At 41.3% G+C, this 14,948-nt stretch overlaps 1 protein-coding gene across 5 annotated transcripts in view; it reads right to left on the bottom strand.

The window, feature by feature from the left end:
- The window catches only part of Fars2 (phenylalanyl-tRNA synthetase 2, mitochondrial), a 403,608-nt gene that overhangs the window by 114,666 nt on the left and 273,994 nt on the right, over positions 1 to 14,948 (bottom strand). For all 5 annotated transcript variants that reach the window (XM_055595241.1, XM_055595240.1, XM_055595239.1 and 2 more), the window contains one exon: positions 11,324 to 11,475. In XM_055595241.1, the coding sequence (XP_055451216.1) occupies positions 11,324 to 11,475 (152 nt within the window). The remainder of the gene's footprint in view (positions 1 to 11,323; positions 11,476 to 14,948) is intronic.

The following is a 14,948-nucleotide window of genomic DNA, read 5'->3' as shown; positions in this document are numbered from 1 at the left end:
CTCTCTCTCTCTCTCTCTCTCTCTCTCTCTCTCTCTCTCTCTCCCTCCCTCCCTCCCTTACTGGTATTGCTTATATGGTGTGGTTTCCGGTTTTGTGCCATTATGGGTTTTCTGTGTGAACTCATGTGTCTCTGACTGTGTATGTGTTTCTCTTTCTGTTTCTTCTTTTTTCCTGTTTGTTTTGTTCTAGTCTGTTTTTTAATTTGTCTGAGAGCAAGAGACAGAGAGAGAGGTTGGAAGGGTCAGGAGGTGGAGAGGATATGGGGGGAGATAAGTGAAGTGAAACCATGATCAGAATATATTAAATGAAAAAAAAAACTACTTTCAATTTTTAAAAAAGTGTATTAAATGAAAACAAAACAAAACACAAATAGTCAGGCATGAGGGCACATACTTATAATTCTATCTCTAGGAAAGCTCACAAAGGACCTTAACTTCCAGGACAACTTGGCCTACTTGGTGAAGGCCTGTCCCGGACAACAAAAACCGAACCCATTACACTTCCTGAAAACCCTATTTCAAAGCATTGCTGTTTATAAGTCAGTATAGCAACACTATTTTGAAACAATTGGCTTGTAGTTGATGTTTTAGAAATCACTTTACCATGAAACATTTTTTCAAACACCAATAGGTGATGACAAAATAGTGTCATTTCCTAACAGTGATTGGCAGCCCTTGTTCCAGGAATAGGGACAGCAGCAACTACTTGGTATTTACTCACATCATCAAAGGAACTATTCACTGAATTCCAAATCTGACCACCCAGAGCTGTGAGCCACAGGTCCCACTGCTAGCCAGGCACTACGGGGTAGACCTTGGCCTGGACTGACACTTGAGAAACAAAGGCCCGGGTCTATGATGTATGCACTCGTCAGCCAAACCTTCTCATCCTGAGGGAGAGCTCCTTCCATTCCTTCCGGGACTCCTGCCAGCCTGCAAGTATCATCAAGCACTACTCCGCACAGTGGTGCTGGCTGTTATGTTTACCACAGGCACCCAGTGGCTTTCTTCTGTTGCTTGCTCCCCTCAGGAGAAGCTTGCTACCCACAGAGTTACTGTGCTTCAAAGAGGAGCAGGCATGAATATCCTTCCAGTTTACAGAAGTCCAGCTCAGAGATCTAAGGAAACACAGGGCTTCTATTTCTTTATCATTCCTTTGTCCTGCCTTCTCCTTTTTCTTCTTTCCAAAACAATTAGCTCTTGAGAAAGTGACTGCAGTATTTAGAGTGAATTATCAGTGAAGCAAACCAACGCCTATTTTGAATATGAGCTTTAGTAGAGTTCAAGGAACACACAAAGCTTCCTTACCAGGACTTTTCTGTATTTTGAGGGTGTTCACACTGATTTACAATTAGTTTCTCTCAGAAGAAATTCTCCCATAGGATTTTATCACTACCGTTAGCAGTCAGTGCTTATTGGATACAGGCATGCTAGCTCTGCTCCCTCCCTTTTTCCTTATCCTTGTCTGACACAGGGTCTTGCTTTGTACCTGAAACTGGCCAAGAACTTGCGATCTTGCCTTAGCTCCTGTCTTCCTAAGCACTACCAAGGCAGGCTTTGTAAAGAAAACTTTTAAGGCAAATTCACTGTTAAATTCATTTTTAAGACAAAGAAGCTGATGAGGCTTAGGGAGTAACTGACTCCACTTTGATGGCCTGGAAGTGACAAGGGAAAGAGCTGAACTCAGGGTGGCCTCAAAGTCCTTGCCATAGAAACAACTCTGCAGATGCTTCTCGGTCCTGAGTGATAATAACTTTCATTTCTTCCAGGCTTAGTAAGGTAAGACAGACTATACCAAAGGTCCCACATTGAAGCTATGTGGCCAGCTTAAGTCTCATTACAATGGCTGGCAGAATCCCAAGAACTTAGCTATCTGCTGTGTCAAGAGAATGAGGTGTTGTCCTCTATCACCTTTGGTAGCATGGTAGCCTCAACAAAAGGAACTAGGGCTGTGTCACAGGACTACAGAGATATGAAGTGAGGGTGAGGTATCTTCTGGCAATGAATGGAATACACAAAGGATGAACCAGAGGCAAACGTGTTGCATGTATAAGCTGGTCTCTGGGATAGCATTAAAAATGTCATGGGGAATAATCGGCTTTAAGATATTTGTAAGAAAGGCATTTATTGCAAATGGTTAATCTTATAAGTGGCATCAGGGAACTTGTTTAACTATTTAGGAAAATAAAAATATAATATTCACATCTTAGGATAGTGGCAAAGCCAAGACAAAACTGAAAACAGTTTAATAGTAACCTGAGAAATGTAAGTATTTACAACATCTTTTGGGAACGAAGGACTTTCTACCGGTAAAAGCAATGGAATAAATGGGTGAAAAATGTTACTTGTGACGATATAAAAATCTCTCAATGCCTTAAACACTGTAAAGGAAATAAAAGGTAGGTAACTACCTGAGAAAAAGACTGGAAACAAAAATGGGAGGCATCAGTCTAGTACTCTGGGCAGATAGTACCTTATGATAACGGGCAAGAGATGCTGTTGTCTGCACAGCCCCAACAGAAAGGAAGTGAAGACAAAAAACACTGGAGGCTAAGACAGGCTGGGAAGGTCCTGTCCAGGGTGACTGTTCACAGTGCCTCCTGTGAGCTGCTGACATCTGACTTCCCACTGAATTCACTTGCACCATATTTTAACAAAGAATTTCCAACTTTTCCTTTTAATTGGGAGGTAGAGAGAAAACCAGTATTAAAAACATAACCCACAAGGGAGGGGCCCCAGCTTGGATACAAATTTAATAAATTGTAATGAATGATTATATATATATATTTATTTATTTAAACAAACATAATTCAAATGAACAGATGCAAAATTTGATGGAGATGTGGGTCAAGAGGTGCAAAGTGTCAAGAGAGCAGGATGGCAGCTGAAAAGTTCCAGCATACAGCCTGAGAACCACAAATGGGGTCAGCACAATACATGCAGGGGTTCTGAGAAGTGAGCAGACTGTAGCTGCTTTTCCAACAGGAGAGAGATGAGTTACCAAGTAGATGCACTCATTTGTTTCAGAATAAAAATCACTTTATTATACATGAATCTTGTAATGTGATCCTGCAGATCTAAGATATATACAGTGACATGTATTGAAAACAGTGTCAGAATGGTGGACTGAGGCTTTAAAAAACTGCAGTTAGGCTCTCTGATCACCAACCCATGCGGGGGTGGGGGGTGCAGCTTGCCAGTCCACAGTGGAAGACAATGCAACCAGTCCTGATGAGACCTAATAGGCTAGGGTCAAACAGAAGGGGAGGAGGACCTCCCCTATCAGTAGAATAGGGGAGGGGTATGGGAGGAGAAGAGGGAGGGAAGGTGGGATTGGGAAGAGATGAGTGAGGGGGCCACAGCCGGCATACAAATTGAATAAATTGTAATAAATGATAATAAAAAAACTCTGTAGTTATTGTTGGTTTTAAATTACAACACAAAGTAGAGATGAAACCTAACTGAAAGCAGAAGGGAGGGATGACAGCTCCTAAATGCCTGCCTTGAGCACATCAGCAGGTGATTTCTGACCGGCACAGTGTACAGCCACAGGCCTGCAGGGCAGTGCTCAGGCTCTAAGATGACGCATCCTGCAAGATGGTCACATTTGGAAAGGAAGTGGAGGAGTGGGCACTCCTTGGGAGTTCTTGGTTCAAATCTGTTCTTAAAGAACAGGTTCTGAAAGAACCTGGAATCAGCTTTGCTTTGAAGGTTAAGGGGACCTTGAATTTGGGTTTTGGTTAACAATTAGAATTTTCATCTTGAATATCTATATTGATCTCCCATACTCATAGAGTGCTAAAAATAGCACCTATTCACACCAGTCTTCTTGAGAATTTGATCTGTCTAATATTGCAGGTATATTCCTGCACCAGACATGGTATAGCATTATTTCAGACTTAAGCAGCCTCATGGAGCAGTAGGAATCCCAAAACTAAGATATAGGATTCCCCAAACTAAGATGTTCTATGGATAAATATTCATCAATTCAATCTAGTTTTTTTTTTTTTTAAATCTAAATATAATCACTGTTCTTCCATTTCCTCACGCTTTCCTTCCCAGACAGCTTTCTCTCATCTTGGGGATGCTGGTTTTTGCTGTAGGAGAGCAGAGGCCAGGCATAATTTCAAGAACTATGTGTACTCTGCATTGTATTGCACTTTGGTTCCCAAGACATGGAGGTGACAATTCCACATAGCAGGTGCACAGATTCCCTGCCACCTAAAGTAGAAAGCATGTACAGTTTTTAACAAGGTGAATTTGTTTTTCTGTCTCCCATTTTGAGAAATGCTGACCAAAGCATGGCTCAAATTCCATCCACATTTTCATTTGCATGCCATCTTTTTAAAGTGAGAGACACGGTTAAGCCTTATGAAGTGGGTTTAGTGAAGATACCTCAGTGCTAGGAAGTTGTTCACTCGACATCCCTAACATTTGTGTATGTGAGTACTTTGTTTTCAAGTATGTCTGTGTACTACATGTGTGCCTGGTACCTGAGGAGGCCAGAAGAAAGCACTGGATCCCCCGGGACTGGACTAGACTTACACAGATGGTTGTGAGCCTTCGTTTGGGTGCTGGGAATCAAACTTAGGTCCTCTTCAAGAAGACCTGCTCGTGCTCTTAACAGCTGAGCCATCTCTCCAGCACAGTCTGAAACTTTAAAAATTTTAAAACATTTGTGCATTTATGTATGTATGTATGTATGTTATGTATGTGTGTATGTGTGTATATGTGTATGTATGCATACCCATGCACACACACATGTGCAAATCCTTTTGCCTTGTGGGTCTAAGTTCTTTTCACTAATCTGAGGCATTTACCTCAGAAGGGAACTACAGAGACATCAGGTGTCTTATCCTGCCCTTTGCAAGAGGCTGTACAAGGATGGAAAATAAAAACAGAAATGACAGGAAAAGGAAAAGCTCCCACACCATTCTTTATATGACATTTGGGGACAAAAAACCAAGAAGACGCAGGTCTAATTTCCAGTTAAAACATACTGGTCCACAAAACATACAATAAGTACATAGATACATACTTAAGAATTCTGTCATCACCAACACTTGTGGGAGTGAAGGCACAAAGTGTTGTGTGTGCGCGTGCACATGTACAGAAATATGACTCCTTGGCGCATTTTCTAACACTAGGCTGAGCACCGAGGACCTCAGTGTCAGAGCTGTGCCATTAGGCCTACACTCTGACTGCAAAGGAATGGACCTTACAAGAAGGCTATCCCCCAGCCTCCATTCCTTCCTTCACATTTTCTCTCTGCCATAATCACTTGATGTTTCCAGAGTCCTTCTTCCTTTTGTTTTTCTTAGCCAGACACTCACAAGGCCCCTAGGTCTTCTCTGGAGTAGGAGTTCCTCAGTACTTTTTTTTTGCACCCACCATCCCCTGTCTCTTTCTTGAATGGCCCACCTTTCCTCTGGTTTTCATCTAAATATTATTCCAGTCAGCCTCTTCCATAGGACCTGACCCTGTCTTAGCCCAGACTGTCAGACAGTCAGACAGACAGACAGACAGACAGAGACATTTGAGATTAGGTTGTTCCCTACTCTAAACTACAGATTGTGTAAATTGGTGGTTTTTCAGGTTGGACCTTGTCTCAAAACTCTCTTTTACAAGTAGACTTTGCAGAAGAAGGGTAGGTATGCACCACGGGGGGAACACACACCACCTGTCTGGCACAGCACAGGACTTACTTTTGGGAGTAAAAAGGGTTTCATTTTATATTTATAATGGTGAATTTCGATTCTAAGTCATACTGGCAAATTAAATATATATATATATATATATATATATATATATATATATATATATAATATGGAGAGAGAATGGGAGAAAGGGGAGTACTGTGTACTATGTGATTAAAGTAAGTATTAGAAGTTAAGATAGAAGAGGACAGGAGCTCCACAAGGAGAGCAACAGTACCAAAATATCTGGGCACAGGGGCCTTTTCCAAGACTGATACTCCAACCAGGGACCATTCATGGATATTACCTAGAACCCCTGCTCAGATGTAGCCCATGGCAGCTTAGTATCGAAGTGAGTTTCCTAGTAAGGGGAACAGGGACTGTCTCTGACATGAACTCATGGGCTGGCTTTTTGACCACCTTCCCCTGAGGGGCAGGGGAACAGCCTTGCCAGGCCACAGAGGAGGACACTGCAGTCAGTCCTGATGAAACCTGATAGGCTAGGGTCAGGTGGAAGGGGAGGAGGACCTCCTCTATCATCGGACTTGGAGAGAGGCTTGGGAGGAGATGGGGGGGGGGGGGGGGGGGAGTGGAGGAGGGGAGGTGGAGGGGGGTGGGAGGGGAGGGGGGGGGGGGGGTGGGGAGAAGATGAGGAAGTGAACTACAGCTGGGATACAAAGTGAATAAACTGTAATTAATATAAAAAAATAAAAATTTAATTTAAAAAACCTGAAAAAAATAAAAAAAGAAATTAAGATAGAAATGAAAGAACCTGTGTTCACCTTGACCAGATTACCAAAGCCTGAGATTATCAGGCAAACTGTTGCCTGTAAAAACATTTTCCATTGTAAATTTGTTATTCAATACATTCTGACATCATGAGAAGACACAAAAAATTTCTTTTTCCTATGTTTCTGGAATAGTGTGCTTGAAACAATAAAACCACAGAACAGACATCCTCAACTTGTTTCTTAGCCTTTAGTCTTCTTTATGGCCAACATGGTTCTGAAAAGAAGGAAAGGCTATCCTTAAAAATGGCAAACAGAATTAGATCAACGACTTTAAAGATTTTTCTACCAGGCAAGTTAGTAGTTTTGTAAGGCAACACATGTCTTCTGCTGCGGTTTGACTGTATCCCTCCAAATTCCTGTGCTAGAAACTTATCCTCTATTCATAGCTCATGACATCTGGAGGAGTGGGCCTTTCACAAGTGTAATGGCTAATGTTGGTTGTCAATTTGACACAGCTGGAAAGAGAACTAAGCTGAAAAGCTGCCACCACCTGTGGCTCTGTGAGGGCATTTCCTGGTTGCTAATTAAAGGAAGACCTAATGCACTGTGGGTGATGGCACTCTGGCCAGGTGGTCCAGGTGGGAGCAAGCCAGAAAGCAGCATTCCTCTATGGCTTCTGCTTTAAGCCCCAGCCTTGGATTACCCTGATGACAGACTGTAAACCTATAAAGCTAAAATGAACCCTTTCCTCCACCAAGTTGTTTGCAGCCAGTGTTTAATAACAGTGACAGAAAAGTAAACTTGGGCAGGAAATAATGGTGAGCAGGAGATCAGGAAAGAGGAGTGTCACAGTGGATCATGAGTTTGTGAGGAGCGTCAAGAGCCAGCACTCATGCTACTTTCTCTTGGGTTATGACACACTGTGCTCCTGACCACTGTTAATTAACTCTTGACATCATTATAAACACTGAGAGAAGATGGAAGTGACCTGTTTTCGTCTTAGCTTATTTTTGCTGCTATAACAAAATATCTTACTTAGGCTGGTCAATTCATAAAAAATAGAAGGTAATTCCTCGCAGTCCTGGCAAGTATGAGATGATGGTGGCAGCAGACTTGGTGTCTGGCCGAGGCTCCTCTTATGCACACACACAGGGCTGGAGGGACAAAAGGACACCAGGACCAAGACTGTGTCCTAATAGGATGGAAGCACAGGACAGGCAGCTCTGAAAGCTCCTCAAAGAGGGCAAGACCCTCATCCACGAAAGTACGGCCCCATGACTCACCCACTTCTCTGAAGACCCACCTTCAGGACCAGCACAGTGCTGGTTAAACTTCGGCACAAGTCTGGAAAGACAAAGGATTCCACACACAGTGCCTACTATGCCGTAGCGGCCATAGCACTCTCACCCTGAAACAGCAGCTGTGTGAGTGAAGAGTCTAAGACAGGAGTGAGCAGTGTAGAGCCCTCAGAGCGTGCTTGTGAGCAGCCAGGACAGGGAAGGGACACAGTGCTTGTGTATGAAAAGACTGTCCTGTCAGCTATCTTGAAATGGTGCCAGAGAGTATAAAACAGCAGGGCTGTTTGAGACATGGCCCCAACTACCTCAGAACTGGATTCCTGGCCTCATTTGTCATGGCCATCCACAGACTGTGTGGAGCCCCAGCAGGCAGCCTGAGCATAGCACTCTGCCCCACAGGTGTTAATAGTGAGCTCCACTACTTGAGCCACAAGGAATAATGGGAGAGGACTGCCCAGGAAAAGCCATGAGGGAGCCAGATTAGTGCATGTATGAAGTGGGAGGGAGAGCTTGCTGAGAGAAGGAAGAAAAGGGACAGTCGGAGTACCCAATGCGGAGGGTCTCTGGCCTTTAGATTTGCCTCAGGTCAAAGGACTCAAAGACCTGGCAGTACAATTCAAACATATTCTTAAGCAATGCCTTTCTGTCCCAAAAGAGCCAGGCTGCCACCCTGGAGAAGCACTTCTCCCAATGAAGATCCCTTCGGAAGCCTGTGGAAGTGGTAGTGTTTGGATATATCCTCTATGATACATGACAAAGGGAATATAATCTCTAGAAAGCTAAGAAGAAAAGTGACATTCATCTTTAGTGACCCACAGGGCGGGGTTTATCTCTGTAGTATCACAGCTCCGACCGACAAGGTTCAGAAGACCCCATAATGGCCATATGAACAGTGGCAGTCCCTCAGTCCTGGAGAAGACTCTAGTTGAAGTTGGCTTGGGCTCCAGTGAATTCAAGGGCAGTCTGGGCAGATCAGTGGAAACCCATCTAACATAAAGGCAAAAATATGTTTAGGATGTAAATCAGTGGCAGTGACAAGTGTGAGGCACTGTATTTACTCTCCAATACTGGAAAGAAAAATAAAAGCTGGTTCTTGGGAGTAGAGAGAAGGACCTCCCCTCAAGCCAACTCCCAACCTCCCCCACCAAGTTATGCAAGCACCTGGTCTAGAAAACCCAATGCACTCAAATATGAGTGACAAAAGGCAACCACATTTCTACCACATTCTCATCAATCGAAAGAGAGTAAGGGAATGAATGAAGATGGTAGAAAAGTTTCCAGGAGGGATGAAGAGGAAAGAACGCTGCCGCTGGAGAGCGCACAAGTTCTGACTATGTATTTTACAGTGATTTGTTAAAACGAAGTGAAACAATTTATTTATGAAGGAAGGTGATGAGACAGAAATAGGGAGGAGATGGTGGGATCTGAGGAGCAGGAAGTGAACTCTTAGGATGTGGCACAAAGGGAAGATAAGGATGGGTGTGTGGGCAAGGAGGACTGACAGAAAAGATATACCCAGGGTCTGAGACTATCACAGTACGGAGGCCTATCAAGTGAAGTGAAAATAAAGAGATTTAAAAGACAAGAGAAAAGAATATTAGGTGCTGAGTTAGATAAAGGAAGTTCTCAAAACAAACTTGTAAAGATATAATTTAAGAAAACTTCCCTGAAACAAAAGCAGAGTCAAGCGTCATGTCTGAGAGCTCACAAATCAGGAAGAGCTGGTTACTACTGAGTGCTCTCCTGATCAAGTGATCCAGCTTTTTAGAAAACAAAACAAATGAACGAAAAAATCATTTAGGAGAAAAAGCAAAAAGGTTAAGTGTGGCCTTAAACTCCAGAAGTCAAGAGAGTAACTATCGAATTCTCAGTAAAAGAAAGGACAGGTCAAGGATGTTTTGTCTGAACCAAGTGACACTCATTCAGATATAAACAGACTGCCAGTTTCAAAAAATGCACAGGGTCATGATATTCTGCTTCCAAAAGCCCTTGAGTAAAACTTGTCCCTGAAAATGAACTTTATGATGACTAAATAATGGGGAAAATGAGGCAGGAGCTGGAAGTGAGTATCAAATATCAAATGCCTTCATCCAGGAAGGAAAGTGAAAAAAAAAATAAATAACATAAAAAAGAAAAGAAAAAAAAAAAGAAAAAGAAAACAAGAAGTGCATAGACGAGATGTGTTCACCAGGGTAGAGTGAAAGCGCAAGGACAACAGTCAGGGTTTGATACAAGTGTGAAGACAAGAAAGGGGATGGGGATGGAGTTAGAGCAGATCCAGTGACCTCAACTGCTGGGAGTCAAGCAGGATCTTTGGAGGGGGATGAGTGAGGAAGGTAACCATCTCTACATCTCTCCTGCTCACACACCTCTGGAGCTTCTGTCCACAGCCAATGTAAAATGCAAGTCTCAGGCCTTGTACCTTATGGTCCTGCCTGATCCTGTGGACATAACTCTACTCAAGTCTTTTCTCCGACTTCCCTCTAAGTCTGCAGTCATATGTCTTTGCTGCCTTCAGCATTTTCCATGTGTCACTGTCTGGCCAACAGAGGATTCAATTATATTTCTTTTTATGTAGGTTTTTCTTTTGATCTTTGAGACTTGATTTTTGGTCTCACTACATAGCCCAGGCTGACCCTGAACTCAAAACAATCCTCCTGCCTCATATTTTCAAGTGCTTTGATTACAGACATGAAGCTATTAAACCTGGCTTTCAAATCTGCTTCCTGGAATGTTCTTTTTCCCATTCCTAGACTGTTCATTACCCTTTTTTTCTGAGTGTTTTCTATGGTGCGTGGGACCTGACACAGGCTAATAAATGATTAGCCATTGAGCTGTTCTATTCCTTTTTTTATTTCTAAAACTTGGGTGAGGGTATTATTAAGTTCCCAGCCTGTCCCTGAACTCACTCTATAGCTCAAACTGACCTTGGCTTGCAATCCCCCTGCCTCAGTATCAGGAGCAGCAGTGTCTGGACAGGCAGGTACTAGTAAACTCTTGCTCATCAGGTTTATCTGCTCACCTTAAATATATTCGAGAACTGATCCAATTCCCCAGCTGCCATCAACTCTGTGATTGACTGAGTGATAACATGTCTTCCCTCATTAGACTGCAAGTGTACATATTTATTTATTTAATTCATGCCCCTCTTATACCTCAGTAAACTTGAAGAAGGTACTATTAGGAGCACAGTAAGTATGAAGATTTACAGTGAATTTTACTGTGTGGAAAGTGCTTAACAAATGTACACCGAGGTTCATTTCACAGGCTTTCTTCCTTTGTTCCATCAACTCTGCACCTAAAGAGTGACACAGCTAGAAATCACTCCCAAAACAAAGGGACTTTCAAACTTTGTGCCTCATGTACTTTTAAAAAAAAAATTTTTTTTTTAAACCAAGGCAGGAAAAGAGCAGAATGCACTTTGGGAAGTCTTCTGAGAGGGCTGATGCTAGTTTTTATATACTCTCCCCTTGGTACGAATTCAGAAGACGTTGTGTCTCGGCATGTTTGATTTCAGCAAAACTCTTTTGTAAGTCTCCAGGTCCCATTTGCCACACAGAGATGGTAAGGGATAAAAATCTGAAAGCTTTTCACTTACTTTGGATGTTCAAACTTGTCTATAAGATCAACCTTTTCCACCAGGTCTCCTCCGACTGTTCGGACCATGTCATAGAAATCATTCTCCATGTAATTCTCAGAGGGCAGCCAGAATGAAATGTCATTGAACACAGCAGGGTACTTGCTAAGAGGCTAACAAAATGAGAGAGGAAAAGACACATACTTGTGAGTTGCCAAGAATACATTCTTCATGGAAGGTTTAAGTTGGGCAATTAGGAAATACTTATAAAACATTATTTTAGTGTTTGAATTTTCAGAAATGAATTTAAAGATAAATCAGTGTTCAAAATTAGTAAATTCTAGTTTGAATGTTACAGATTCTTTTATCACTTTCATGTATAACACTACCACATATTATATTTCTTTGTCACTAATGGTCAATTTACTAAACAACAATTTGAATATATTGTTTCAGCTTTTTTTTATCTGAATACCCCAAGGAAAAATCTAATTAATATAGGATTCAATAACTACTTGTGGTACTGCCAGGAAACCATCTTAATAAGGAAATAAGTGAAGGCTTGTCGAAACTGAGATTTCAATTAGTAAAGCCATTGTCTGTTCTAATTTTTAATTATTCAAACCATGGACTGGGCTGATAAGCCATCATTTAGAGATTATTTTGTAATTATGTTTTAAAGATGTGATAAACACAAATGTGTCATTTCTTGCATATTATTCCACTTATTTTTGGTTTAATAGCTTAGTTGTTCATTATTATATTAAATATTTAAAATTAGCTCTGAATGCTTTGAAGATGCTATATTTATATTCATTCTGTATGTATATAATTATCTGTCTATCTATCTATCTATCTATCTATCTATCTATCTATCTATCTATCTATCTATCTATAATAGACAGACAGACAGACAGACATAGACTTTATAAGTAATGCCATAATGAAAAATGTTGCAGTATATAATTAGAAAATCCTACAGGAATATCTGTTATGTCTGTACACTTTTTAGATGGGCAGATGTATAAATTGACTTATGCAATTCTGGTATTACAATAAATCCTTTGGTGAATCATTGATTAGAAGAAATATAAAATTTTAAATGGTACAATCTCTGAAGAACTAAAAACTCATAGATAAGTGATTACTGAACTTGAAATATCAATAAGTTGCCAAACAAATGAGTCAGTTTAGAACACACATTTCAAACAAGTGTGACAAAACTGTGGTGTGGCTGTTCTCTGCAGAATCCCTGGACCCTGAGAAGCATCCCATGCTGTCTCTCCATAGAGGGAGGTCAGGCTGCTGTGCTCCCTGGGATGATGGGAGCACATGGCACTTCTGTGCCTCTGCATGAGGCTTTCCCTTTGTATTTTATCCCCTCTCTCTCAAGAAACACTGGAATTTAGGAAGATTAGAGACTGAAACTACCAAGGACAGCCATAAAATCTTCTCTTCAATGGGTCCACCTGAAGTTCCACACTTTCTGAGTTCTGGTAAAAGGCAAAGTCTGATAAGAAGTAACTCTACTTTGTAAATAATGACAATTGCGGAGCCACGATTCTCAGGACATGGGCATTCAGTTCTTAACCACCAAACTACCCTGGTGGGGGGTGCGAGTGCCTCAGTGGTAGAGTACAGAGAAATGAAGAAAGGAACCCAAACTGAACATCCATGCTAGCAGCCTGTGGACAAGCCATTACAGTGACATGGTCAGGCAGAATGTAACCCGCAAGATACTTAAAATATATAATTATAGTATATATAGCTTAAAAACCTAGACATTTAAAAGTAACAACCCACATAACCAACTCTATTACCACCTCTTTTGAGGCTAAGAAACATAAGAAGTCTACAGTACTAGCTTAACTAAATGGACTATGAAGACTGGTGTTGCCAACTGGACAGATTCTAGAATCACCTCTGAGAACAACTCCGGGCATCTGTGGAGAATTACCTTCATTGTGTTAAGTACACTTGCTAATGTGGGCAGGGCTTACAGCCTGGGCTGCGGAAAATGGAGAAAGTGAGCTGTGTACAAGTGCTCCTGATTATGGATTTGACAACTCCTTCCACCTTGACTCCCGCTTCTCGAAGGGCTGTATCCTTCGAGTGTGAGACCACATAAACTCTTCCTCCCTGAAGGTGTCTTTTCAGGGTATTTCATCACAGCAACAGCAAAGGAAACTAGGATAGGAAACATCTATTTTACTAACTGGTAGGTATCAATGGGACACCAAGTGTTTTCAACAGGAGTTCAACTCTGCTTTGTAAATGGTTCCCAAGATGTGAGGCTTCAGTGCTTAACCACCAAACTACCCTGGTGGTGGCTGCAAGTGCCTCAGTGTACCTGGAGTACCTGTTTAGTAAGAATCAACCATGGTGTTGGCTTTCAGCATAATAAATACAAAAAAAAAAAAAAAAAAAAAGACTTGTGGTAATTCCTAGGATTGAGTTCTAAAAGTTAAAATGATTTCTGAAAGCTTCTACTGCCTTGTTCTCCACATTTGGAACTATAACAAAACGCTCAAAAACTTCAATTAAACAGGTAATATCTACTCATGATGGAAAACCCACACCAGAACCTATGAATCAAATGAAGTTATTTTTCAAATCTCCTTACAACAGAAAGTTAGACTGATGGTTTGCAGTGTAGTTTTAGCATGTCTCTAGGGGAAAGGAACTCCTTTCTGTATATAAAGCATTTCAGGAAAAGAGAAGTAGGTAAGTTCAACAAATTTTATGAGGCTTGCAGTCAAGATCAGACAAGCACAGTACAGTTTCTAAGAAAACTGTCCATCAACTTATGTTGCAGCCTACATAAAAAATACTGTCTTCACAACATTAGTAAATACAATAAAATGCATGTTAACATAAAGTTTCAAGACAGCTAAGAAAGGATTACTCTAAAAATACAGAAGTGATTTCAAGCCAAAAATAATTAACATACAAAGAAAAACAACCCATAATTATTTCATCAGGAAGAAGTATTTGATAAACTCATTATGAATTCATTATAAAGAAAAACAATCTAAAATTAGAACCAGAAGGCAACTTCCCTAACCAAAGTAGGTATCTTCAAAACTGGCAACAGACATCAGATTTTACCACAGAGTATAGGAACATCCCCAAAAGTCAAATGTCAGCAGATCACACCTAAGCACTGAAGAAGTGAAACGAGGCTGGGGTTCAGCGGTTAATGCTCTTCCATTATAGCAGAACTGAATGACACAGAAACACTGGTGTGTCTGTGTATATGTGCGCGCACACGTACCAGCCCAAAATCTAGCCTCAGAAGGTAGAGCCAGAGCACAGAGCAACCTGGCTAGTAAGACTAGCCATATCAGAGGACTCTGGATTTCGTTTGGAGGTCCTGACTCATGAACAAGATGGAGGAGCAATAGTGGATGATTCCAGACATCAATCCCAGGCCTCCACATGCAAAAACATTCACACACACACATCACTCACACATCACACACACACTGAAATCAAAGACTAAAAAAACTAATTAAAAACTAAGAATTGAATTCCAAGAGGCAAAACTTTGTTACTTAGAGTTGGCCTTTTACACAGTGACTTAAAGACACACACCAGCATGAAGCATCCAGGACACACACTTGCTTATCCTTACATGATGGCTGCT

Source organism: Psammomys obesus, unplaced genomic scaffold (genome assembly GCF_907164565.1).
Source record: "Psammomys obesus unplaced genomic scaffold, mPsaObe1.curated_primary_1811, whole genome shotgun sequence".
Taxonomy (NCBI): domain Eukaryota; kingdom Metazoa; phylum Chordata; class Mammalia; order Rodentia; family Muridae; genus Psammomys; species Psammomys obesus.
Note: the sequence above shows the minus strand (reverse complement) of the source record. Positions and strands in the feature narration are given on the sequence as shown.